The sequence below is a fragment of the Mangifera indica genome, chromosome 16 (genome assembly GCF_011075055.1).
Source record: "Mangifera indica cultivar Alphonso chromosome 16, CATAS_Mindica_2.1, whole genome shotgun sequence".
Taxonomy (NCBI): domain Eukaryota; kingdom Viridiplantae; phylum Streptophyta; class Magnoliopsida; order Sapindales; family Anacardiaceae; genus Mangifera; species Mangifera indica.
The window spans coordinates 10846333-10873732 of NC_058152.1; the positions used below are offsets into that span (position 1 = coordinate 10846333).

A 27400-nucleotide genomic window follows, 5' to 3' on the forward strand; every position below is an offset into this window, starting at 1 on the left:
TCCTTCAAAAGTTTCCATTGTCAAAGAAAATCAAAATTCCTGCTTGGAGAATGGAGTGGAATGATTTGGATTAGAGGCTCCAATTTCAAACTTGTGAAACAAGCACAACTGATCTTTGAATTATTAAAAATTATGGGAAAAAAAGCATCAAGTAAAACAACATCAAGCATCTAAAATAAGTCTAAAGGAGAATATTATATAATGTAACTTATTAGTTATAGCATAAACTTCAAAGTTACACTTCTGCTTTATTCCTTTTAGGATATTATGTTAAAGGATGCTGCTCACTGGCTCGTTCTCTGGATAAAATTTCCAAAGGGGACTTTTGAAATGAATTTCAAAAGATAAAGATCTTTCTTCATAATTGAGCAATTGAAGAGGGTTACAGGAGTCCTCTGTAGAAGTCATATACTCTATTCGGATTCTCTTGGAACAATGTTATGTGCACCCAGTTTTGAGTACCTAATTAAGAAGTCAGATGATACATTATCTTGTAATTTGATATTAGTTTATCTTTAATTTAAAATCATTAATCACATGATAACTCATCATTTAAGTACCTAGAAGGTACTCATAATTGGATGCATATAGTTTTATTGATTCTCTTGTGATTAGATCATAGGTAAGATTGAAATGAGTTTATGACGTGTGTATATTTTGTTCATCTACAGCTTCGATTTTGCATGTTTATATTCTTGTTCTATGAAGAACTTTATATTATTATGACTTTATAATATGAGTAAATATAGAGTAGACCTTCAGAACAACATGGCTGCCGGAGAATCTTGGAACAACTTTACAGTGCAGACTATGTACACTAACATGAACTAGTAGAACTGGAAATCTCATACAAAATATTTCAGGAAAACGCTTTCGGAGAGTGTGGGAAGTAGTGCTTTCTAAATGTGACACATGAGGGAAGTGAATTCTTATATAAGAGCAGGGAAATGCAGTTATGCATAAACACAATAGATTCCAAGATATTTTGTTGCCTGCAAGCTAAATTTGAGTCGAGTGACTATGAAGACAAGAAACAGCCGAGTGTCCAGGCAGTCCATGAATTGGAAGGTGGCACCAGAGCAAACCAACAGAAGAAACTGCCGGAGATGAACGGTTGGGAGGAAAAAGTAGTTGATACATAAATCTGCCACGAAAGTGAGCATCCCTTATGAAATTCATGATTGTGTTCTGGAAATTAAAGTTTGGTTTGTCTTCATAATTTCAAGTTTGTTTGTTCAAGTAGATCAATTTCTTTGTCAGTTATCAATACTTTTATTCATCATTTATGAACACATAATGACTATTTATACAAAAAAGTATAAGCCAAATCATGTTTATCCATATAAATTGATATGTCCTAATGTAATTAGTTGATTTGAATTAGAAATAAAATAAATAATTAAATTGACAATCAAAATCCATACAACCTTGTTTGGTTATGAAATAATAATGATGTGAAGGTCATGAGACGATGCTTAGTGAATTTTCTGTTGGTAAAAGGTATGGTGTGATGTTATTTGTATGGATGATTATCATATGTTATTAGGTCAATCTTGACAATACGATCATCAAGTCATTCATATGTTTGACACAAGAATAAGTACTTTAATCAAGATGGTGCAAAAATAGTATAGATGCTTTTCAAGAAGGATTCATCATCAAGTTTGATTGATTAAGCACACGATGTTGTTTCCAAGACATTGTTTACAAATGCATTAGTAAAAGCTAAAGAGATTAAGAAAGTACATGTAACACCCACAAATATGATTAGGGGTAAAAGAGTCATTTATAATTACGAATGCTGACTTTTGTTGATCGTGGATTGTGAAAGGATTGAAATTAAATATTAATTTTAATTTTAGGCAATGCACGACCATTCGTGAGTACATGGACATCGATAAAGTGCATAAAAACCATGTTTACAATTTTAATTATGATGAACAACCATTCACCCGTAGGGCAAATGTCTATTCATATGGTTATGAAGACTGTGTTTTAAAACGGCACATTATCGTGAATTTGGGCATTAATTCCAAAATACATTAATGCAGTCTTAGCCAAAGCTAGGGTGCACTTGAGAGGGAGATTTTGACTCTATAGGTGGCAGTTTTCGATGAGGTTTGAAGGGGGAAATTTATAGAGAGACAGAGAGAGACAAAATCCAGCAGCAATGTTTCCACGCATCCTAAGAGACCAAGTAAGTAGAAATGCCAATCTTATCCTCCTCCGCTAGTGTGATTTAAATAGGATAGAATTATGTGGATGTTTGAGAATGGTTGCCATGCATTGTTTGTTAAGTATGATAACACGTTTATGTTTAATTATATGAAAATCCATATTTGTGGTTGGTTGATTTTGTGTTGCAGTGCTGTGGAGCATTTTCTAGGTACGCTAGTGATTATTTTGCACTCTTGTGTGATTATGTGTTGATGTGAATAATGCACATTATGTAGGATATGAATTGGTTATAATTTAAATGTTTGAGTAGTTTGAATGGTTATGTTATAATCGGTGATTTAATAGTGTTTTTCTCTGATATTTGACATGTTTTGGGTGTATATTAATGTTGTGTCTATGATGAATGTAGATGGTATTCAATCTACTCTGTGTGTGTGTGTGTGTGTGTGTTAGTTAAAACAAGAAACAATATATTTTAGCCATTTCAGACATCATGAACAACCATGCACTAGTCATGCATTGTCGTCCCATGCCTAGAATAAAATTTCCAAATGCCATGAATGCCTGTACATGCCATAGTGCATGCCTTGTCATGGCTTATAAATTTTTCGCACGATCATGGACAAACATGCATGTGCGCTACTCATTATTCATAATCATCGAAAATGACATCATGAACACCTGCTCATCTTGATGAACAATCATGCATATAATAGAAAGATAAAATACCCTTAGAGGACGTTTGGTTCGAAGTTTTGAAGATTACCTTGATAATTTATCTTTTATTCTTTTGTTTGGTTTGTCAGTAATAAAATATTACAATAATATTTTATTATCAATGTTGACGTGACAGGTAATATAGTTGGTAATCTGATTACTATCTTCACCTTAGGTATTTAAAGATTACTGAAGTAATCCTAAGTGTATTATAATTATATTATTATTTATTAATTTTTTTAGATAAAAATAAATTTATTTTTAATTAATATGACAAATAGTATAAAAAATATTTTAAAATAATTATATTCATAGGCATTTAAGTAAAATAATGTACTAGTAATATTTTATTACCTTTAACCAAACACAATAATTATTTATACCTATCAAATTTTATCAAACATAATAATCATTTATACCTAATAATCTTCAAAGTAATCTATCTTCAAAGTAATCTTTCTATTTTGATAATAAAACATTACCCAAACCAAACGCCCCCTTAGGTTTATGAATGACCATGATAGTAGATAGTTATGCATTGAAGATTGATGAACGCCTGCTCATCAGTTCAAGACTATCTATTCATCGAAGATTGAAGACTGAAGATAGTTATGCATTGACATCGAAGATTGATAGACTATCATGAATGACCATGATAGAAGATAATTTTATTCATTAATTTTATTTTTTCATGCATGTTTATATGCATATTCTTTACATATATAATAGACCTTCAGAACAACCATGGCTGCTGGAGAATCTTGGAACAACTTTACAGTGCAGAATAGGTACACTAATATGAACTAGTAGAAACTGGAAATCCCAAATAAAATATTTCAGGAACAATAAACTAAGCAAACACATTTTTTGTCCACAATTTAAATACACTGATAATGAGCATTAGATTGTACAAACTAGTAGATCAATTTCTTTGTCAGCTATTTGCTTTTATTCTCAGATAAAAATACTCACAATAAATTGATACTATTCATCAATGGAAAACACATAATGACTATTTATACTGGAAAGAATAAGGCAAATAAAACTTATCCATATAAACTGATCTACTTTATAATTTGTTGATTTCTAAATTAGAGATAAAAAAATCAATTAGATTAACAATTGTTAGGATCTCAAGTACAAGGTATAAGACTTAAATTTTACATTGAAAAATATGGACAACTAGTATGGGGTTTATATGGACTTGCGCTCTCCTATTTCAATAGTTAGTTTTTAAGATGTGAATCTCCTAAGGTTCATATCATTCGATATTAAAATCATCACTATGTCTCCCAGTTGCAATCATGTAGTGTGGATGATGACACCAGCATTACAGTATTTGTCCGACACTAGCGAGGAGCTAGTGCACAGTAAGTCTGCGTGATGGTATATTAGGATCTCAAGTACAACGTATAAGACTTAAATCCCATATTGAAAAATATGGACAACTAGAGTGAGGTTTATATTGTTTTAAGTTCTCTCACCTCAATAGCTAGTTTTTAAGGTGTGACTTTCCAAAGGTTCGTATCAACAACCAAACTAAAATAAATAATTAGACTGACAAATAAACTTGAATAAAGAGTACAACATAAAAGAGTAAAACTATAAGTACAAACAAATTGTACAAACTTATTTATATAAACTAAGATAACAACTTGTGATTAAGTGATATAATTGTTTATTTTTTCTCTCACTTTAAAATCAACCAATCAAATATTAACATTTCAGTTTATACAAATAAATTTATACAATTTATTTGTAAATGGTAGTATTACTCAACATAAAAGCATTCAAATATTTAAAAACTCACAGAAGAAGTAAGATCCTTTATTGATTCGATATAGATTTAATAAACCTGTTCTTAAGGACATGCAGAGAAAGTATCCTCTAACAATTCAACAAATCACACAAGAATAAGCTTGCCCAATAATGTAAAGTGGGTTCACAATTCAGCAGAATCCAATGGAAATTTGAAATGCAGCAGAAATATTAGAATCATGTAATTATACTAAATTCTTAGGAGTTTCCTTTGTACACAAGCTACTAGTAATATGTTGAATACTTAAATTGTGTTTGTATAAACTATATGATTTCACATCTCAGCTGCAAAGGATTTACCGCAACCGCAAGTTTGAGTAGCGTTTGGGTTCTTGAAAGAGAAGCCTCCACCAATGAGAGCATCACTGTAATCCAATTGCATTCCAAATAAAAAGAGGAGGCTCTTTGGATCACAAACTGCAACCAATGATAGGGGTACATACAAATAAGTAATTACAGTAGAGAGATAAAAATAAAATAATACTGATAATGTTACACATCTTTAAAAGCTGTGAACAGGGAAGATCAATGCTACTTCCTCACTGTGCAACCCCATAACAGAAACCAAAAGTTTGATCTCAAATCAATTCCACCACAAATATCCCTAACCATTCCCACAATCATCCTCTCAGATTTAGATAACTTGAATTCTCCATTACATCTCAATCTCAGATTTGTTCCATTCTAAACATTCCTGACAATCCACACTATCATTCTCTTAAAAACTATCTAATTTTAAAAATGATGACACTTCAGTTAGTTCAATATATAAGTCTCCAAAAGAAGTTCACAAGAACAAATGAGAAAAAAAACAATGCACAAACAAGAATACATACTCACATATGCAGGCATGCAAAGTAGTGTCTATGATATCAAGAAGAGTTCATATCCTAAGCGCCCATTCGAAATGAATTATCTTTTTGTGAAACAAGTTTTTAACTTTTAGAAGTTACTTTAATTCTTGTTTTCATTTGAAGCAGCTTTTTAAAAAGCTGTTTTATCCCTACTAAGAAAAACTCGAAGTTTGGACTTCTTAACTCTTCTTGAGCTCTTTCTCTTTTACTTCAAAATGCAGCACAAATCTCTCCACAACCTTAAATAACTATTTCCATTGACAGTTTTTTCATAAAACTTGACTTTCCTAATTGCTACTTTCACAAGACACAAGCTCTACTCAAAGAAATGTTGCACTAACACATACATCATATCACAGAACTACACATCCACATACAACCAAGCAAAAACTAGCAAAAACCCATAAGTAACTAAATTCAATAAACAGCAACAAGCAACAAAATTCAATTAACTACACAAACAAAGAATCAAACCGCATACCAATTACAAAACCATCATATTCCATAACTGAATCGTCAGGTCTCGCATTTGCTCTGCTCTCAAATTCCATTGTGTACGACATGCCTGAGCATCCACCCTGTTTAACTCCAATTCTTAAGCACAAATCCTCACTACGCTCAAATCTCATTTTATTCAAATGCTTCAGTGCATTCTCTGTCAGCGAAATAGCTGGACTCAACCCCTCCACAGGAGGCACCGCCACTGAAGAACAACTCATTACAAAATTAAAATGATACTAAACTGTAAATTTAATTGAATAAAAATATCTTCATCAAGCTTAAAAATTTTTCAAGTTGCAGCCAAAAATACACAACTAATAAAATTATGCACAATATATCACAGCAAATAAATATAAAATACTAAATTAGCTCAACCATTCTAAATCACTCTTTTTAACTTCAACAAAATTACTACAAATATCGCTGCTTAATTCAAAACAACCCCAATTATGCGTCAAAAAAAAGCAATTCACAACTTAATTATACATCTAGGTGCTAAAATATGATAAAAACTTAAATTAAATCAATTAAAATAATTAAATAATAAAAATTAAACGACTGAATTTTTGAGCAAAAAAAAACTAAAAATAAAATTGCTAACTAGAAGTGATCCTAATTAAGCAGGAAATTCAAAATTACAGCTTTAATCATGAAATCAATAACATCAAAAATAAAAAATACAAATTTTATTATAAAAACGACCGTTTGATCCTTTTTATAGCTAAAATTAGCTCAAACTCATAAAATTATATGTAAAATATAAAAAACAAAATGGTATTTTCATGAAAAGAAAATTGTTTACCTGGAGTTGAGGATGATCGAACTGAAAAAGACAATCGACGGCCGATATTCGATCTCGAAAACCGGAGAGATGCCGAGCTTTGATGTCCGGCGACGGACGGCGAGTGGTTGGGAAGGCGAAGAAGAGCGGGGCTACGCGATGTCAGAGCAGAGAACGCCATTGGATAGGAGAGAGTGGAAATGAACAATGTGTTTCACAGTTTAATTTAATAAAATAAAACCGGAAGTTGGTGGTTCAGTGGTAATATCTTGGCCGTTGAAATATTCAAAGCGGTTTTGGTTGACTGACTGATAGAGGTGGAGATGGATCGAACGGTCGAGGAGTTTCTGGTTTTCAATTTTTTTATTCATGAGGCTAAAATTGCATGGATAGAAGATACTTTTGAGTTGCCCTTTGTCTTAACTCAGTGTGTGTGTGTGTTTTTTTTTTTTTAAATCTCCCTCAAATTTATTAATATTTCAAATAAATAAAAAAGAGTTTAATTTTGAATTTTATAAACGCAGATAAGTGATATAGTGCTTTTAATTTGTCTAATTTTTTTTCCATAAACAAAAGATTATACAAAAATAAACTATTTAAAAGATTATTAAATATAAAATATTTTTATTTTAATAAAAATTAATATGTATAAATGATTATTACGTTTAATTGAATATATTAAAAATATTAAAATATTATTTTATTAAAATATTATTATGTAAAATTATTATAAAATATTTTTAATATTACTTGTTATTTTAGTTTTAAAAATTTAATAATTAAGGATAAATTTGTAACAAAATCAAAATTATTTTGACAATCTTTTAATACCTAAAATGAATATGATAATCAAATTATTGAAATATTTTATTATCTCACAACCAAATAAAATACTATCAATAATAAAACATAAATTACTAAAGTGATTTCTTTATATATTGAAACAAAGGCCCTGAATTGCTCATCTTTAATCCATCATAATAGTATAAAAAATAATATTATTAGTAATAATAAAATAAATATTAACATTGATTAGCTATTATATAATTAAGTGGTTTATTTATTTATTTTATTTTTAATTTAAAATTATTTTGATCTTATATCAATCATTTGTATTCATCAACACCCATTTTCTTAAAACTAAATGATTATTTTCCACCAAACGTTCGATAAATTTATTATCAAGAGAGAAAATAAATAGGATTTTATAAGTTTGTCGAAGTTGCAATTTATACTAATGTTTTAAAATATATATTGGACTGATTGGTTCACATAAAAATTAGTAACAAATTCAATTCAAATTATGACTAAAACTTATTTTAACAATCGAACTGAGTTGGCTTGAGGATAAGTTAGATACCTTGTTAATCCATTATTCCACTTTTGGGTCAGATCAATCCAATCATTATGTTGACATTAACATAATTAAAACTTATTAACATTTTAATTCTATCTTATTAACATCACTAGTTTGTCCGACCAATTACATTGATAGGAAGAATTGACTTAAAATCAGGTCAATACTTAGTCCGAGTCTTAAAAAATTTATTTATAAAATAAAAAAAAATCTTAAAACACAAGTCTATATATTGAATAAATGCTACTATACAAAAGATTAATTGATTAATGATAATAATAATAATAGGAAGAGGAGGAGGAATAATTTATATACTGAAAGAATAATTGGAAGGAAAGCAAGAAAATTAAGAAGGGATTAAATATTTAAATTTATTTAATTAAGCTAAGCTAGGAATTTATACTTCAGCATGCACATCCTCCTCTTTGCTCAACTTCAGAAACAGTTTCAGAAATGCCCTGGAAGTATCTGTAAAAATATAAAACCTGTTTAATTAGGCAAATTTTATACGGACAAAACAAGAGAAAGGTTAGTTATTTATGGGCATCTTAACTATCAAAACATGTTTTATAGTACAAAGTTCAAAAATGAAACTATGATAAATTATGTATCTAAAATAGAAAATATCTTAATCGTAAGTCGAGTTATTGGACTAAAATATTACACTATCATATTCATATAGTTTGTATTGGTTAACTTCATCAAAGATAAGCAAGTTTGCACGTCATTGCCTCGCGGGTCTCAACTAAATTTACCGTAAAAGTCACCTATAGTAATAATGTTAAAGGTGGATTTCAACCAAACTGAACTCAAACAAACGTTACCTTGAGTTCAATTTGAAGTTAGAACTATCTGCTCGGAGATGAAGAGGAAGAAATAATATACTTACATGTCTTGTTGGTGTTCATTGGCAAGGCCAACTTTTGCAACACAAAGGAAAGCTTCATCAATGTTGTAATGTTCTTTTGCTGAGGTCTCAAAATAAGGCATGTTTCCTCTTGAAGCACACCATTCTCTGGCTTGTCTCTCAAGAACCTTCACAAATTCATTCAAATAATTATTTTAGCCAAAGTGACATATTAAAAACAAATTTAATAACATTATAATGAGATACAGAAAAATGTACCACTCTGCTGTTTCCTCCATCTATGTCAAGCTTGTTTCCAATTAATATAAAGGGAAATGTTTCAGGATCAGCTGGATTTGCCTGGTTCATAGTAATGAATTGCACATTATATATACAGTAAAATCTCTTTAAAACATTTGGACGTGGACCTAGTGAAAGGGGTGGTCCAGTTCAACCAGTAGTCAGACTGTCTAATCAACAGTTAGATTAATTATCTGTTTAAAAATAATATTTAAAATAATTTTATATAATTTATCATTACATATATCATATGAATTATTTTAACATCAAAATAAATTTAGTTTAACAGATGAAGCCTTGGGTTCAAGTTTTAATAATGAATTTTTTAAAAATTTGTTTTTTTATACTGATTGGGTCAAAATTAGTTTTTCATCCGATCCAACTGTTTGAACCACCCAATTTAATACGGTCTAAGTCGGTCTAACTTTAAAAATAGTTTTCAAAACGTTTTTTCTAATAAATGACAGTCCAACTAGTCAAATTAGTCAATTGGTTTCAATTTTTAAAACCAAGATAAAAACATCATTTGATTGAAATGTTTTTAAAAAATAATAAAATTATTTATACCTATTTTAAATACACAAATAGGTACACCTATAATATGTATCATCAAGTGATTGAACGACTTTGAATTAAAGATAAAATAATATTTAATTATATAATGATACACATCAAATATGTGACTATTTATTTACTAAAAATGAATATGTCTAACATTGTTATTTAAAAAACAATTTTACCATAAAACTTTAAAAAATAACAAGAAACATAAGCATAAGGAACCTGTTTGAGAAATTCTTCACGCCAATTGTGAAGCGATTCGAAGGATTTGAGTACATTTACATCATAAACAAGAACACAGCAATCGGCACCTCTGTAGAATGCAGCTCCTAGACTTTGAAACCTTTCTTGCCCGGCTGTGTCCCATATCTGTTAACAAATCTATGTACATTATTTCTCTTCTGTGAACGTCTGATTCTTTTAAAAGAGTAATGTTATCTGCACTCAGTTTTAAATACTAATTGGGTATTTAATCAAAACCCTAAATTACATTGGGTATTTGAAACTTACTTGCAAAGTGACCAATTTGTCATCAATTTGTAGCTCCTTTGTGACAAAATCAGCACCAATTGTAGCCTTGTACCGTGGACTGAACTTATTGTACACATATCTAAATAGCTAGTTAAGAACAAACATAACACAAATGATAGTGAATTTACACTAAATATAGGGATTTATATGGTTCAACAAAAACAAACCAATTAAAACTAACTTACCTAGGGTTGAACAAAATGAATAACGTTAAACTGTAGTTCATTCATCAAATCGGATCAATCTAATGTCATACTAACATAATGATAATATCTTATTAGTAAAAATTATTTTAAAATTTTAATTATGTCATATTAATATTTCCAATCTAATCGGCAAATCAAATCGGGGCGAAGTTTTTAACTCTAAAGACACTTTTTTAGAGAAGTAACCAGAGATCCCATTAACATGAAACACATTTCTTGGAGTGACTTTCAACTACAATCTTATCCAAAAAAGGACTTTACTGCAAAGTATTAAATGCTTCTTCAAAAGCAACCTTTTAGGTATGTGTTTTTACATTTACTAAGTAAGTGCTTTAATAAAAGCTAATCTTTCAATAATTTAAACTAATTCCAGTTCCCAAATCAGGCAATCACATGCACATCTGAACTTCTCATTGTCTTCTTCTTCTTCTTCTTCTTCACCACGACATGGCTGCCATTAATTAATTGAAAAATACAACCAACTAACACCTCTTAATTTATTTTTAATGTCACCAACTATGTATTATGCTTTCTGGGTCATCTAAATTATTGTTATATTTTATTTAAACGAGGAGCTAAATAACAACAATAGGAGGTATTAAAGTATTACTTTTTTTTTTCATAGAAGGAATCGAATTTTATTTATTTTATTGAAATGATTAAACTTTCAAAATTTTCTATTATAATAAATAAGTTTTTAGATTTTCTTATTAGAAGTACTAAACTTTTATAATTTTTTATTAAATGTTTTAAATTAATCCCCTTATTTCCAAAATAAAACAAATATTCATAATTTGTGTTTGTTTGATAATTTTTAATAGGAATACTAAAAGTTTGGGCTCTTTAATAAAAAAACAGTAATAATTTGATACATTCGATTATGTTATTCTAACATATGGAAGAAAAGACAATAATTAATAAGAGTAATACTATATGTAATAGTAATAAGTACAAACATGAATAAACGTAAATGAATTTTTATGTGATTAGGTGTTACTCTGTTCCAAAAAACTGGAAACTAAAAAATGAACAGAAGTGGCCTCAAAAACACAGCAGTAGACAAATCATTTCATTTCTGAATCATAAAAAGGAAAAAGAAATCAAGTATAATAGTAATAGAGGATACTGATTCATCAATGAAGTCTTCCCCACTCTGAGAAAACAACCAAATTTGCAAAGGCAACAAGAAGTTCATCACCAAACTAAAAGCAAAAACACAGAAAACAAAAACAAAAACCAGAAAAAAACATACCCACTATCTCCAAGAACAATAACCTTAAGCAAGTTCCTTCTCTTCGTGTTGACAGACAGGTCCATTTTCTTCTTCTTTCTTTTTTCAAATTTACAGAAGAAACAAAAAAGTGGGAAATACTGAAGTTTCAGAGAAGAAAGAGAAGGACCATGAAGATGATAAGAAAAGCAAAAGCCGTCATAATCTGAAGATGGGTTGGTGATCTCGAGTCTTCTTAATTTTCTTTTTTTTTTTTTTTCTGAAGTGATGGAAGAGAAAAGAGAACTTCATGCATGTGAGCTCTTTGCCAACCAAACATATGAAGCAGCTATAGGCTGGCTGGGCGCCAGCGAAGCTTGAGTTTCAAAATTAAATTTTTAATGATTTGGTTGTGTGGCCAATTGAAAATTTGAGTTTTTTACCTCTAATCTGTCGTGAAAGGATACTTTTCCAAAACCGGATTGAATTGATCAATCTAACCAATTGAATGGTATTTGAAATAAGGCGATTTAAATAGTTGAACCAAATTTGATTAGGTCAACATAAAAAATCATTTTTTTTCTAAATTCTTGGGACTTAAACTTGTACAGACCATGAAACTAATTTTATTTTCATGTTAAAATAATTCAAATTATATGTTTAATAATAAATTATACAAAATTATTTTCAATATTATTTTTAAATTGTTGACCAATCCAAGCACTAGTTGCAATCGGACCGGATCTCCCCCTCCACCAAATTGACGTATGACGTGGTTTAGAAAACATTGCTTCGCCCACCTCTATGTTTGAAGCTATCCAATATTATAATATTCAAATTTGATATAACACTAACAATACGCATTACTTTATAGATAAATAATAATATATTATCATATGATTGAATAATTTAAAATTAGAAATAAAATAATATCTAATTATATAGTGACACGATGTTATTTATACACATAGTTTTATTGAATTTGATAATAATATTAGATTTTTAACTATAGATACTACTGAATACAAATATATTCCCATATTTTTATGTAAATAATAAAATTATATATATAAATAATATGTACAAAGAATAATATATGACCACGTGAAAGAGTGTTATTTTATCTCTATTTTAAAACTATTCAATCATATAATAATACATTATTATTTATACACAAAATTATATATAAATTTGTATATATTATTAATATATATAACACCACTCTTATATAAATGATTGATGTACTTATTTATTTTATTTCTACTTCAATATTGCTCATATTCAATACAGTTATGGTATTCTCAGCGGCAAATTGGGGGTAAAAATATTTGTTAAGTCTTATTTGTGTTGACTTATTTAATGAAGAAAAAATTCTTAGTTGTCACGTTGACCCTTTAGCCATAACCCTGCTGTAATCATATATCAGTCAATCAAAATTATTTTATCAATCGTGCTTGCCTATCTTTTCATCGGAATTTTCGTCCACCTTCTTGAAATGGACAGCTTGCAAATTTAAAAAAAAAGTTTATATTTTGAATGTTCGTCACACCAAATTTGTAATTTCACTTTTAATCTTTGCGTGAAGGTATTCTACACTTCATTTGTTACACAACAAGACATAATGACCAAAAAATTTCATCAACCATTAGGCATGGCAAAACAGGCGAGTTATTTATGGGACTCATAGATAATTCATCTAAAAATGGATACTAATTTTAGATTTTTGATTTTGTATCTGTGAGTAATAATTTTTTACAGACAGAAGGGATATGCCCACGGGTCACCAGTTATTTTTTTCTTATTCATCTTTTTTTTTCTCTTCAACATTAAACTTGTAATATATTCAATACAAAATTCATATATTTTCTTATCTCTTAACATAAAATTAACTCAAATCCACCCTTAAATTACATAATTTATTGCATTGAAAACAAATTCAAACAATATAAGCACTAAACACTTATAAATATTTATTTTGTGTTTAATGATAAAATTCTTCAAATATATAGAAAACATTTATATAATTTTAGATAATTTTTTGTTCTTTCACGCAATATTTATGTACTTGATTAAAATAATATCAAAAATTATGACATGAATACATTAAAATAATAAAAGCAAAAGAGAAATATTTAAAAATTAATATATTAGGTAACCCATAAGTCTACCCGTATCTATAGGATTTGATACGAGTTTTAAAAATTATTTCTCGTATAATTTGATATGCTTTAAATTCACATCCGTTTTACCTACACCTGCATCAATCCGATCATCACCTGACTAAATCAGCCTGTTTATAAGGTCTATCAACCATGAACAACATATTTTCAAAGTGATTCTGCCTATTATTCATAAATCTATATATATAGGTATATCATTAAGTTTTCTAGTGAAATCATGACAGGGTAATAATATGAAATTATAACTTGTCATCTCTTTGCTTTTGCAAATTAATATACTTATACAAGAGGAAAGAATAATATTGTAATTTTATAAAAAGATATATTTAAATCTTCGTACAATGAATTTAGACATCTAAAGAAGTCTAACGATTATGTTATCCCATTAAAATTAGAGATGATTATACAATCTCTCTACAATGAATAATAGGAATGAAATGTGCTTTCATGATAATAGGAGATGAGAATAGCATGTCGTATATTTGTCATGATAGATTCAAATCATTATAACTTCTTATTAGACACCATTCATGTTTCTCATAGGATTGAGGACACATGTCACCAACTTAAGTGCTAGTTTTGATTTTTATTTAGCCTTAACTTATCTATAAATATGTCGTTAAAATCTTTTATTCAACTTGTTTATCTTAAAAATATCACTAAACCTTTTAAATTTTTTGAACCCCTAAAAGTCTTTACAAAACCTTCAATCTTTTAGAACTCTCAAACCCCTCTCAAATTTGTTGTCGTTTTCCTTGTCTTTTCAATGACCATGAACTAGAGTACCTTCATTGTTTCCAATCAAACATAGTACCATAGCATTTTCCTTGTCATTAAACTTGAACAAGGTAAATCTTTTTGGGCATGTACTTCGTTTCGTGATTACTTTCTAAGTTGATTGGTATGTTTTTAAATATAATAGCTAGGTAGATTTAAGGACTTGTTAGTAGTGTTTAAGGGTAGAAGCACGTTGTTAGGGTTTCTGTCTTGTGTTTTCAGTTAGATTAGGTGTTTGTAAGACTTGCAAGTAATAAGTTATTGGTTGAACTACTAGATAAACTAATATTTATTTTTCTAACCTTGATTCTAAATGTCATATGCAAATTCAATTAATGATGAAATCTAGTTTTACCATATTGGCTCAGAGCCCACAGACTCGAAGGTTCTCTCCACCAGTTAGTGAGATTCACATGATATTTAAAAGTTAGAAGAGAGAACAAATTAACCTTTACAAATTATATTATTGATTATTTTGAAAGTTCGATTTTAAATTTTTCTTGAATAAAATTTGTCATAAGAGGCTGGGGAAAGCTAAGCTGGGCTGGTATAATTAGAAATATACAAATTGTAGGGTTTTAATATTTTATGGGCCTAATGATTTCAATGTGAAAAAATAAACCAAATATAAGATTAAAATAATTTGTGATACTTTTGTTTTATCACTCCCTTTAACTTAAATTTTAACATTTTCCATTGGCTTAAATTTTCTCGTATTCATTCATCTTGAATCAATGCTTAATTAGAAATTACGTAGACTGATATAACAGTGATATAAGTATTTTTTCATCTATTACATGTCAACACTGTCATGATATTACTATTAAATAATTGTCATATCAATTTGTATAATTATTATATGCATATAGCATTAGTCATAAAAAAAATATATAAAAAGAAATTATGGCTCTTGCACTATTTTGAGAGAATCGATCAAGGCAAATTCAAGGAAAATGCTTTCTTGGATTTTTCTATGTCAAATAATCATTAAACCTCGTGCTTGATAGTGGATTGTAGAGATAGCAATTTGGACCCGATTTTAGGGGCCCCGACCCTCCCCGACCCTAACGGAGAGGGGATTCCCCGATAAAAACGGAGAAAGGGGCGGGGATGGGGATAAAAAAAATCCCCGTAGTCGAGGACGGGTCGGGGACGGGGATACATATGTCCCCGCCCCGCCCAGCCCCGCCCCTCCCCTCCCCTCCCCTCCCCTCCCCGCCCTGGCCCGGCCCGGCCCGGCCCATCCCCTCCCCACCCTACCCCACCCCTTCCCACCCCTTAAATCTAATATATTAATATAATAATTTCTAAACTATTAAGTTCTAGAAATTTTTACATTATGATTTATTAAAACTATAACTTTAATTTTACTAATTTTTGAATTATCAATTATCAGCTTTTACTAATTTCTGAACTATTAATTTAATATATTAAAAAAACCCCAGAATCTCATTATCATAAAATGCAAATGCACCAAATTAATTTTATTTCAACTTCAAAACTTAGTTAGTCAATCCACCAGGTTTTACACAAAAAAAAAAAAACAAATTATAAACTTGATAAAATCAATTGAAGTAAATGAAAAGTATTAAATTTAATGTTATTATAAAATTACCCTAAATCACATACATGAAGAGCTACTAATGAAGAGATTGATTATTGCATATTGTTAGATTTTATGAAAACTTTGTATTTAAACTAAAATAATAATGAATATTTTGTAGCTCTTGTAGCAAGTGATATTTTGGGAGAATATGATTTATTTTATTTATTGAAATACATAAAGAAATTAAAATTTATATTTACGGAGATGGGGAGGGGATTTTTCCCCGTGGGGACGGGGAGGGGATGGAGAGGGGATTTTCCTTCGCGGGGAGGGGAAGGAGATTCTTTTTTATCCCCGTAACGGGGACAGGGCGGGGATGGGGATTGATATCCCCTACGGGGACGGGGACGGGGATTGATATCCCCTCCCCGCCCCTCCCCATTGCCATCCCTAGTGGATTGTGTCAAGCCAAACCCAACGTGGTTCATCATATCCGTAGATTATATTATGTCTAAACCCGTCAATTGATTGACTTTGTAGTCCTAATTAGCCCGCAAACATTATAAGGCCCATGACATAGACCAAGATCTCTTAAATTGTACCTTCATAATCCTTAGTAGATCAGCGCACGTGTTTTCACAAGTTGACCCTCTATTTTATATATTTTTTAATTTTTTAACTTTTATAATATTTAATTACTTTTTATTATATTGGCCCACGGGCTTTACTCCAAGGCCCTCAATACAACTTTTACCATCTCTCATGCCAAAAAAAGAAGATCCAGGCTGGGCTACAAGCCAGCCCAACCCTCTCATATGTTTAATAAACCCCAATAATAATAAATTGTATTAAATATACATGGCAGCTGTTGGTCCATTTTAACACCTCTTGTAATTTTCCTTTAACGCTTTTGAAGCGGGTTGAGATATTGTTAAAGGGATTATTCGTAAGTCAAGTGGTCTGATTAATATTTTAAAATGAATTTAGTCATGCTGACATTAATTAACATTTTAAAACAGGTTTGGTCTTGTTGATGTTAGTAACTTATAATGTTAACTAGATTAGTTTGACTCGTCAATTAAATTATAATCTAATTTGACTTATCCAATTAAATCATAAATCAAGTCAAATTGATAATCAAAAGTGGTTTTAGTCATGATCTAGATAAGATGTGTCATCAACTTTTAATCTTGATGGAAATTCGACTACACATAGTAGTGGGTCATATCACCCTAAATCCCGTGTGACTTTGTGTGTTTGTAGGTTTTATTATGTTTAGGTTTGTCAATTGATGGACCTTGTCGATCAAACCGACTTGTGGCACGATCCAAAGTTCTACGGCCATGTCTTCACAAACCCTTAGCACATGAGTTGACCCAGTCATTATATATTTTTAATTATTTTTATTGGCCATACCCAAGGCCTTGGATACAACCTAGATATCCCCCGCAAGCTATGCCAAAAAAAAAGTAATGCAATATGTGTATATTTTTTATACACAAATACTACGTTATCATATTATTTGATATTATTTTATCTTTAATTTAAAATTATCAAATTATATAATGACATATTATAATATATATCTAAATTATATATAAAAAATATATACACATAATTTTATTTAAAAAATGAGTTTGACCATGCCACGAACCAACTCAACCTTTTGATGTGTCACATGTGAATGAACTATTTTTTTTTTTTTTTAAGTCCTAGCCTTACCAACGTTTGACCTATATGTTAAAAACTTCACATAGTTGCTATCAATAAAATTTGAACCACATTCAAAAGAGGGTAAAAGATTTTTAAAAACTCTTAATATTTCTTCCATATTGACATTCCGGCACCTTCAAATATTTAAACCCATTCTTTTTATTTTCACTTAGAAAATATTACAGTTTTTTAGTTTTGATTATTTATTTGTATATTACGCACTAATGTAACTTTTAATTTTGCTATTTTATTCCATTAAACCACTATAAAATTAATTAAACTTAATAATTCTCCTTCTCGCATAAATTTCTGGCTCTATCACAAACCATAAAATTATTATGCTTCTTTAATTGGCCCAAGGACTATTTCCCATCCAAGCATTAATACAAAGATAAATACATATCTGTAGAGTTTCAAAAACTCAAAATATCCACCTATGAGTAATTTCTATGAAAAATCTCAATTAGGATTAAAAATAAAACTGTTGTCTACTAAAAAAATTTTAAAAATTAAAGTTTTATAATTTTTCCTTCCTAAATTTAAAAATCTCACAATCTCCCTCTCCCCCCCCCCCCCCCCCCCCCTCCCCGAAAGTTTGAAAAGAAATAATTTTTCTTCTAGAGTTTGTTCCTCTTTTCTTTAATAACGATTCTTTCACATTGGCTGTCGATCATCCTCTCCCTCATCGGCCAACATAGAGGAAGAGACCAAGATTTTTTTCATTGCACAACTTAAGTAAATTATATGAATAAATTATAATTTGATGATAGAGATTTAATTTTCAAGACTCAAATGAATTATACTTTTATTACACTCTTTAAAGAACATATATATTGTTGGTGAGGAAATATGCATTGATGAGAAATACATTGAATAAAAAAGATTCAAATATAAAAGTATGAATAGATGCAATAATAAAAGTATAAGACAAACTTTTCTTTTTCGTGGTTCAACAATATTGTTGAACATAACTAGACTTCAACCATAATTGTTGATTTTTAGGAGAATGATTTTTTTTTTGTAATAAGAAATTTTATTTAAACCAGATCGCTTTATCAAACATCGAATAGAAAAAACTCTAACCCTATTGATTGATCTTACAATCCTTGAATTATGTAAATTAAGAGTTTGATATTGAAATATTACAATAAAAAACTTGAACCTATACTATTTTATATCAAAGATTTAAAAATCACTCTGGACCAGTTGGTCGAACTGACAAAATTGTGAATCGGTACTTTAGACAGGAAATATAAAGGGTAGAACTGCTTTAGACTAAAAATTAGGTTGGATTGCGGATGAACCATTGGTTCACACCTAGACTGTAGTCAAACCCGGTTCAGGGGGTTTCAGATTCAAGTTTTAATATAAACATAAACCGTTTTTTTCCTTCTTCCATGTAGTCCACGTAACACAGAAGCCAAAAGCAAAACTATAGGCTGACAACTTTCTCCAACTTCACAAATTCAAAATGGCATTGATTCATCTTTTACTAACGACGATTTGAAGACATGTGTTGACGATGACGACGACACCGACAGGTATTGGTTTCAATTAGAGGCTCACACGACAACGATATTCATAGTTATATTTGCAACCATTCATGATGACTTCTTAGGCTTATACAATAGCTAACGATGACGAATTCCCATTGTTGTTATGACCGACGATTGTACTTCAATGGCAACGATGACAGGTTGATCGTTTATAAGATTTTATAACTTTTTTGTTTAAGCTTTGAAGTTTAAAGTTCAAACTCAATTTTAAAATTTTGAAGTTCGAACTTTGAACTCATCCTAATACATTACATGCTAAGATGAGCACAATGTTTTTTAAATTTATTTCTTTTGATAATTTGGTCAAATATGCACAGCAAGCCGACATTGTCATATTTTTAACTTTTAACTTAATAGGTTTTGACTTTTAGTGTCTGTCGATTTGTGTTATGGTTTTTTGTGTTTAATAATTGGTTGATTTGTTATTGTTAATTTGTAATTAATTTATTGTTATTGTTAATTCGATATATTATTGTTAATTTGTAATTGACTTATTGTTAATATTATTATCAATTCAATAAGTTATTGTTAATTCATAATTTACTAATTATTACCGATTTTGTAATTTTATGCTATGAATTTTTAATTTTATTATGTATCTGTATTGAATGTCCGGACTATATGTATTTTATTCTTAATGTGATTAGTTTCTAAGAATTTGGAAGTTGAATATCAGTCTTCTGTGACACCTTGTTTATATATAATAAACCAATATATGACAATCTTCTTCAATCAAGCCAACTTAGTGATCAAATTACGAATATTATTGTTTATTATGAATCTATAAAATTATGTATGATGAGTAATAAATTTGATTATGAGTTTTTGAGTCTTCGACTTTCACATAACGAATATTATTTTTATTAAATTTAAAAATTAAAAATTATACTTTCTAATTATATAATATGATAAAGATATACATATTTATTTGCATAAGTGGTATTTATTATTTACTTTATTGCTCGTATACATAAAAAGGAAGCCAAAGTGAGTGGAAAAAAGTAAAATGTTTTGCGATTGTGAGAGAAGTTTCTCACGCCAACTTACTATTGAAACATGCAAAACCACCCCACCTGGTATGAATTTAATTTGTTTGTTTTTCATTTCTCAATTATTTTTCTAATTTATAAAATTTTATTACATAATTATTTATGTGTTATTTTGTATTAGATAAATGGTAGATGACACATAAGTACAGTGTTCCTAATTTGCAAAAGTTTTCAATTAACATTTTTAGTTAAACTTAAACATCTTCAGGCTGTGAGCGTAATTAGAGTGTTTTTGAATGCATACATACTAAGAAGAGAAATAAATTGGAATATCAACGTGTAAATGATATTGTTTTTATTTATTATAACTTACGCTTGTAAAATAGGTAATACAACTGTCAATTATGCATCGTTATATTTGTGAATATTTTTATTAAGACTATTTTATCATGTTTATTGATTAATTACAACTTTACATATGATTTTACTCAATTTAATAACTATTGGAATATTGTTTTTTAATCTTTTAATTCTTATCATGTGGGCCGTTTACGTTTATATTAGAAGAAATCAAATTTTGATTCAATTGATTATGAAAGTATCGATAAAACAAACTTTTGGATAATGGACAAGGAAGAAAAGTTCGGTGAACTTAATGCAGATGAATTGAATCAAATGCTTTATAGAGAAAAATCTATTCCCATTAATAATGATCCAATGAATTATGATTTATCATATAATTTATCAGGTAAAAATATTTTTTGGCACTTACAAAATATTTACACACTTGCATAAATGATGAATTTTTAGTTGAAAGAAAATAAAATATTCAATTATAAATTTTGTAGATAATGATATTGAAAATGGTGGTGCAGAAGACGAACAAATAATAAAGGGTGCAACAAGAACGATGACAAAATCTTTTATCATTAATGATAATGAAAAATGAAAAATGACCAATTACTCATTTATTAAAGTTTATGTTAAACGAATTATGTTTTTAATATGTTTTGTTAAATATTAGATTGAATATTATTTATTCGACAATAGTTATATTGGTTGGTTGGTGTTATCTCTTATTTAATGCATATATTAGATTTGTGCTTGTTTGGGTGTCTAATAGTGTATTTGTTTATTAAATTAGATTTGTTTAATATATATGTTTTGTTTTGATATAAAGTTAATGGTTATTATTTATTAAATTTATGTCCAATAATATATATATTTTGTTAATTATAAAAAGTTAACATAATATAAAATTTATTGTGTAAAACATATGTAGTTAGCATAATTTTTTCAGAGTTTTACATAATACTATAATTCTGATCAAACCAATCAATCTAAACTAGGGTTAGATTCAAGTCAAACTGAGCTCGAGCTCAGCTCGACTTAATAATAATAGAGCTCAAACTCGGGCTTCTCGAGCTCGTTATGCTTGAGCTCGAATTTGATTTGAGTTTGGTTCGGATCATTTCGAATTTGAGTATTCATTATTAAAACGATGTCGTTTTAATACATATTGATCAAAACGATATTATTTTATATCAAATTTTTTAATTTACAAACTTTGACAATTAAACTTGAACTCAACTCAAGCTTGAAAACATTGCCTCAAGCTCGAGCTCGAGTTGGCTTAGAGTTGACTCGTTTCGAGCTTATTCGAATCGAGCTCGAACTTCAGGTTTGAACAAACTTAATTTGAATCTAACCCTAATCTAAACAATCTAACTAAAATCAATATTCAAAACAATTTTTATTTTAATCTAATTTTAAAAACTTTGTTATATATATATATATATATATATATATATATATTGGGACCACCTAAACAACCTTTTGAAAGCATGGTTTCATAGTAATAGGAAAATTGCTTGGATTACTGTTGCGACAGTGACAAAAATAGTCCTCATTTTCTGTATCGAGACTTTTAAAGGAGAAAACTTCCTTCACAAGATTTGGCACTATGTGAGACAACGTTTATCTGCAATAGATCCACCGGTCACTGTCCGAAGTCATGGCTGACTATAAGGAGGAGTTTTTGACAGGAAAGTTCAGATGAAAGAGAGGTCTTTGTCATAAATTTGTGAGAATTTTTCAAAATTAAAAGTGAGCCAAAGAGCCCGCATTGACTCTTCTATTGGATTTATTTCATTAAACTAAATTCACTTGTTACAAATAAACCTAATGGTAGATAAATATTGTTCTATCAAATTAATTAATATCAAACTATTTTAATTAAAAAAATATATGTGAAAATATTCACACATAGAGGTATGACATTTTTTAAAAGACTGAATCGGGGTGTACATGGTCCCGTTAAATGCAATTCGAGAGTGTTTTCAAATCAAACTAAAAAAATAATTTAAAATTTTTTTAAATAAAATAAAAAAATTGTTTGATTTGATTTAAATAAAATAAAAATTGTTAAGTATAATTATATATGTATTTTAAAAAAATACAGTTTATAATTTAGTTCGGTTAAAAAATCACCCAAATCACAATTCAAAATAAAACTTATTTTTCAAAAATTTATTAGTCAAAATTAAACTATTTTAAAAATTAAACCGAATTAAGACGTAATTTTAAGTTGTTTGATTCAGTTTTATAATTTGAATTAAATTATACACAATCCTTAAAATTGAACATCAATATTGATATGTTGTTAACTGATTTAATTTAATTGACGGCAAAAATTATTACAACTAAAGTTAATATTACAAAAATATCTGATCTTAGAAATTAATGTAAAATTATAGATAGGATTAGCCATTCGTGGCTGAGAATGACTTCCTGTGTACAAGTCAAAGTTTGAAAGTCCTTTTCACCACCAAACCCTAGAAGTCCTCCTCAAAAAATTGCCGTCAATTAATTGAAAATTCCTTGGTGTTTTCCAATTCTTATCATTTTTGCAGAAATAGATTAAAATTATATGAATAAATAATAAGTATAATTTTATATAAAAAAAATAATAAATTATTATATAATTAAATAATTTTAAATTAAAAATAAATTAATATTTAATAATATAATAATATATTATTATTTATATATAAAATTATATTTATTATTTATACGGACAATATTACTCTATTTGTAAATAAAATTTATTGGTTAGGTCGTTATCCTTTAACAAATTAATTAATATCTTATATGCATGCATTTCCTTCAACTTTCTCACATCGATGAAAATCACTTGTGTGTTTGTTTAAAATAGTCACAAACCATGCATTGACTAAATGATAGGAAAATTATTTGAAAAAAATATGTTACCTTAAGTATTATATCATTAATTGGATCTAGGAGCGGATACAAACTCAGTTAGGTTCAAACACCTCTGGACTCAAGTTTGATTCGAAAAAAAAATAATTTGATTTAAGTATGACTTAAGTTCATTAAGCTAAAATTTAGGGTATTTTAATTTAATTCGAATAAAAATAATTCAGTTTGAGTTTAATTTGATTTCGGTTTGAGTTTTCAGTTGGATTTATAGTTCAAATTCAAGGTTCGAATTTTTGATTCATTAATAAAATGATATAATTGTATCAAATAATAGATAAAATAATGTTGTTTTAAAAATTATTTAATATAATTTACATCGAATTACAAGCTAAGTTTTAATTGAATTAAGCTATTCACTCAACTACTCAAAAATCAGACTGAGTTAAACTCTCCCTAACTCATTCAAATTTAAATTGAGTCGAATTAAATTAAACCAACTTTCAAATTCGGACCACCTTTATTCAAGTCCGACTGTAGATGGTACAACAAGTCACTAAATATGTAAGGATCAACAGATTAACTTAATTGGGATCCAGTCAAACCCTATATGAAACTATCTTGCATAAGTAATAACATATGATTTAATAAAATAAATAAATATAGTTCTATCAAATTAATTAATATCAAACTATTTTAATTAAAAAAATATATGTGAAAATATTCACACATAGAGGTGTGACATTTTTTAAAGGACTGAATCGGGGTGTACATGATCCGGTAAAATGCAATTCGAGAGTGTTTTCAAATCAAACTAAAAAAATAGTTTAAAATTTTTTTAAATAAAATAAAAAAATTGTTTCATTTGATTTAGATTATAGTTTGAACCTATTTGTTAAATATAATTATATATGTATTTTAAAAAAATACAGTTTATAATTTAGTTCGGTTAAAAAATCACCCAAATCATAATTCAAAATAAAACTTATTTTTCAAAAATTTATTAGTCAAAATTAAACTATTTTAAAAATTAAACCAAATTAAGACGTAATTTTAAGTAATTTGATTTAATTTTATAATTTGAACTAAATTATACACTATCCTTAAAATTGAACATCGATATTGATATGTTGTTAACTGATTTAATTTAATTGACGGTAAAAATTATTACAACTAAAGTTAATATTACAAAAATATCTGATCTTAGAAATTAATGTAAAATTATAGATAGGATTAGCCATTCGTGGCTGAGAATGACTTCCTGTGTACAAGTCAAAGTTTGAAAGTCCTTTTCACCACCAAACCCTAGAAGTCCTCCTCAAAAAATTGCCGTCAATTAATTGAAAATTCCTTGGTGTTTTCCAATTCTTATCATTTTTGCAGAAATAGATTAAAATTATATGTATAAATAATAAACATAATTTTATATAAAAATAATAATAAATTATTATATAATTAGATAATTTTAAATTAAAGATAAATTAATAATTAATAATATAATAATATATTATTATTTATGTATAAAATTATACTCATTATTTATATGGGGCAGTATTACTTTATTTGTAAATAAAATTTATTGCTCAGGTCGATATCCTTTAACAAATTAATTAATGTCTTATATGCATGCATTTCCTTCAACTTTCTTACATCATTTCCGGGTGATGAAAATCACTTGCGTATTGCTTTAAAAATAGTCACCAACCATGCATTGACAAAATGATAGGAAAATTATTTGAAAAAAATATGTTACCTTAAGGGACGTTTGGTTTCTGTATTTAAATATTACTTTGATAATTTATTTTTTATTCTCTTGTTTGGTTTATCAGTAATAAAATATTATAGTACTCTTCTATTACTAATGCTGATGTGATAAGTAATATAAATGGTAATCTAATTACTACTTTCACCTTAGGTATTTAAAGATTATCGAGGTAATCTTGATTTTATTATAATTATATTATAATTTATTAATTTTTTGAGACAAAAATAAATTTATTTTTAATTAATATGATAAATAATATAAAAAATATTTTAAAATAATTATATTCAATGACATTTAAGTAAAATAATTTACTAGTAATCTTTTATTACCTTTAACCAAACATACTAATTATTTATACCTACCAAATTTTATCAAACATAGTAATTATTTATACCCAGTAATCTTCTAAGTAATTTATCTTTAAGGTAATCTTTCTATTTTGATAATAAAACATTACTCAAACTAAATACCCTCTAAGTATTTTATCATTAATTGGATCTAGGAGCGGATACAAACTCGATTAGGTTCAAACACCTCTGGGGTTAAGTTTGATTCGAAGAAAAAATAATTTGGTTTAAGTATGACTTAAGTTCATTGAGCTAAAATTAAGAGTATTTTAAATTCAGTTCAAATAAAAATAATTTAGTTTGAGTTTAGTTTGATTTTAGATCAAGTTTTTAGTCAGATTTGTAGTTTAAATTTATGGTTTAAATTTTTGATTTATTAACAAAATAACGTCATTTTATCAAATAATGGGTAAAATGATGTTGTTTTAAAAATTGCTTAATATAATTCAAATTGAACTATAAGCTAAGTTCGAATCGAATTAAACTATTCACTCAACTACTCATAAATCAGACTGAGTTAAACTCTCTCTAACTTAAATTTAATTTAAATTTAAATTGAGTCAAATTAAATTAAATCGGTTTTCAAATTCGGACCACCTTTATTCAAGTCCAACTGTAAATGGTACAACAAGTCACTACATATGTAAGGATCAACAGATTAACTTAATTGGGATCCAGTCAAACCCTATATGAAAATATCTTGCATAAGTAATAACATATGATTTAATAAAATAAATAACTTAAAAGCACAAATAAAAAATACAAATGAAGACATGATTCATTCAAACATTATGATATAATTTTGGCTGACGATTGATTTAATAATCAAAATTATTTTGACTAAGAGGATTATTAGTATACTTATCCATCAATGGTTGTATAAATGGAACAGTCAAAGGGAATATTTATTTAGAAATAATAATTAATTAAATAGTATTGAATTATCTCTCATTGACCAAAACATTGTTCCCAAGCAGGCAATATATAATATGAATCTAGACATTTTTTCAAATTGCGTATTTTCATTGATAATAGCCTAAATATTAAGATTAGATTCGAATTAAATCAAACTTAAATTTGATTTGTTTTAGTAGATACAATCTCAAACTTAAGATTGTCAAGCTCGCTATAAAGATATTCAAGATCGACTCATTTGAGAGGAGTCTAGTTTGAATTCAGATTGAGTTCGAATTTAAATCGAATTTTAAGTTCAACTTAATACTAAAATAATATCATTTTGATGTATATTAATCAGAACGATATTATTTTAGTCAATTTATATCAAATGTTTAAATTCGTAAGCTTTATAAATCAAATACTTTTAAAACTCAAACTTGAATTTGAAAATATTGAATTATCAGACTCTAACTCGAACTTGTTTGAGTTAAGCTCATTTCGAGATCATTTACGATAAATTAAGCATGAGCTTAAATAAATTCGATTTGAATCT

General features: G+C 28.1%; 2 protein-coding genes across 2 annotated transcripts; both read right to left on the minus strand.

The window, feature by feature from the left end:
* Positions 1 to 4882: 4882 nt before the first annotated feature.
* Positions 4883 to 7068, minus strand: LOC123199295 (iron-sulfur assembly protein IscA, chloroplastic). Its single transcript, XM_044614220.1, has 3 exons — positions 6871 to 7068; positions 6049 to 6270; positions 4883 to 5130 (listed from the first exon to the last, which is right to left on the minus strand). Exons 1-3 carry the CDS (start codon positions 7028 to 7030, stop codon positions 4988 to 4990), a joined length of 525 nt encoding a protein of 174 aa, XP_044470155.1. The 5' UTR covers positions 7031 to 7068; the 3' UTR covers positions 4883 to 4987.
* A 1350-nt stretch (positions 7069 to 8418) lies between these two features.
* On the minus strand, positions 8419 to 12177 carry LOC123199677 (ras-related protein Rab7-like). Its single transcript, XM_044614712.1, has 7 exons — positions 11904 to 12177; positions 11778 to 11804; positions 10425 to 10524; positions 10137 to 10283; positions 9333 to 9413; positions 9096 to 9241; positions 8419 to 8674 (listed from the first exon to the last, which is right to left on the minus strand). Exons 1-7 carry the CDS (start codon positions 11966 to 11968, stop codon positions 8611 to 8613), a joined length of 630 nt encoding a protein of 209 aa, XP_044470647.1. The 5' UTR covers positions 11969 to 12177; the 3' UTR covers positions 8419 to 8610.
* Positions 12178 to 27400: the final 15223 nt, after the last annotated feature.

Bases quoted from the DNA above. Each gene is read 5' to 3' on its own strand.
- LOC123199295 (XM_044614220.1), bottom strand. From the start codon at position 7,030: ATGGCGTTCTCTGCTCTGACATCGCGTAGCCCCGCTCTTCTTCGCCTT. The intron at 6,271-6,870 runs GTAAACAATTTT...GTTGTTCTTCAG, and splicing joins TCGATCATCCTCAACTCCAG to TGGCGGTGCCTCCTGTGGAG. The intron at 5,131-6,048 runs GTATGCGGTTTG...CATTGGTTGCAG, and splicing joins ATATGATGGTTTTGTAATTG to TTTGTGATCCAAAGAGCCTC.
- LOC123199677 (XM_044614712.1), bottom strand. From the start codon at position 11,968: ATGGACCTGTCTGTCAACACGAAGAGAAGGAACTTGCTTAAGGTTATT. The intron at 10,525-11,777 runs GTATCCTCTATT...CTAGCTATTTAG, and splicing joins AAGACTTCATTGATGAATCA to ATATGTGTACAATAAGTTCA. The intron at 9,414-10,136 runs GTTCCTTATGCT...ACTATGAACCAG, and splicing joins GTGAAGAATTTCTCAAACAG to GCAAATCCAGCTGATCCTGA.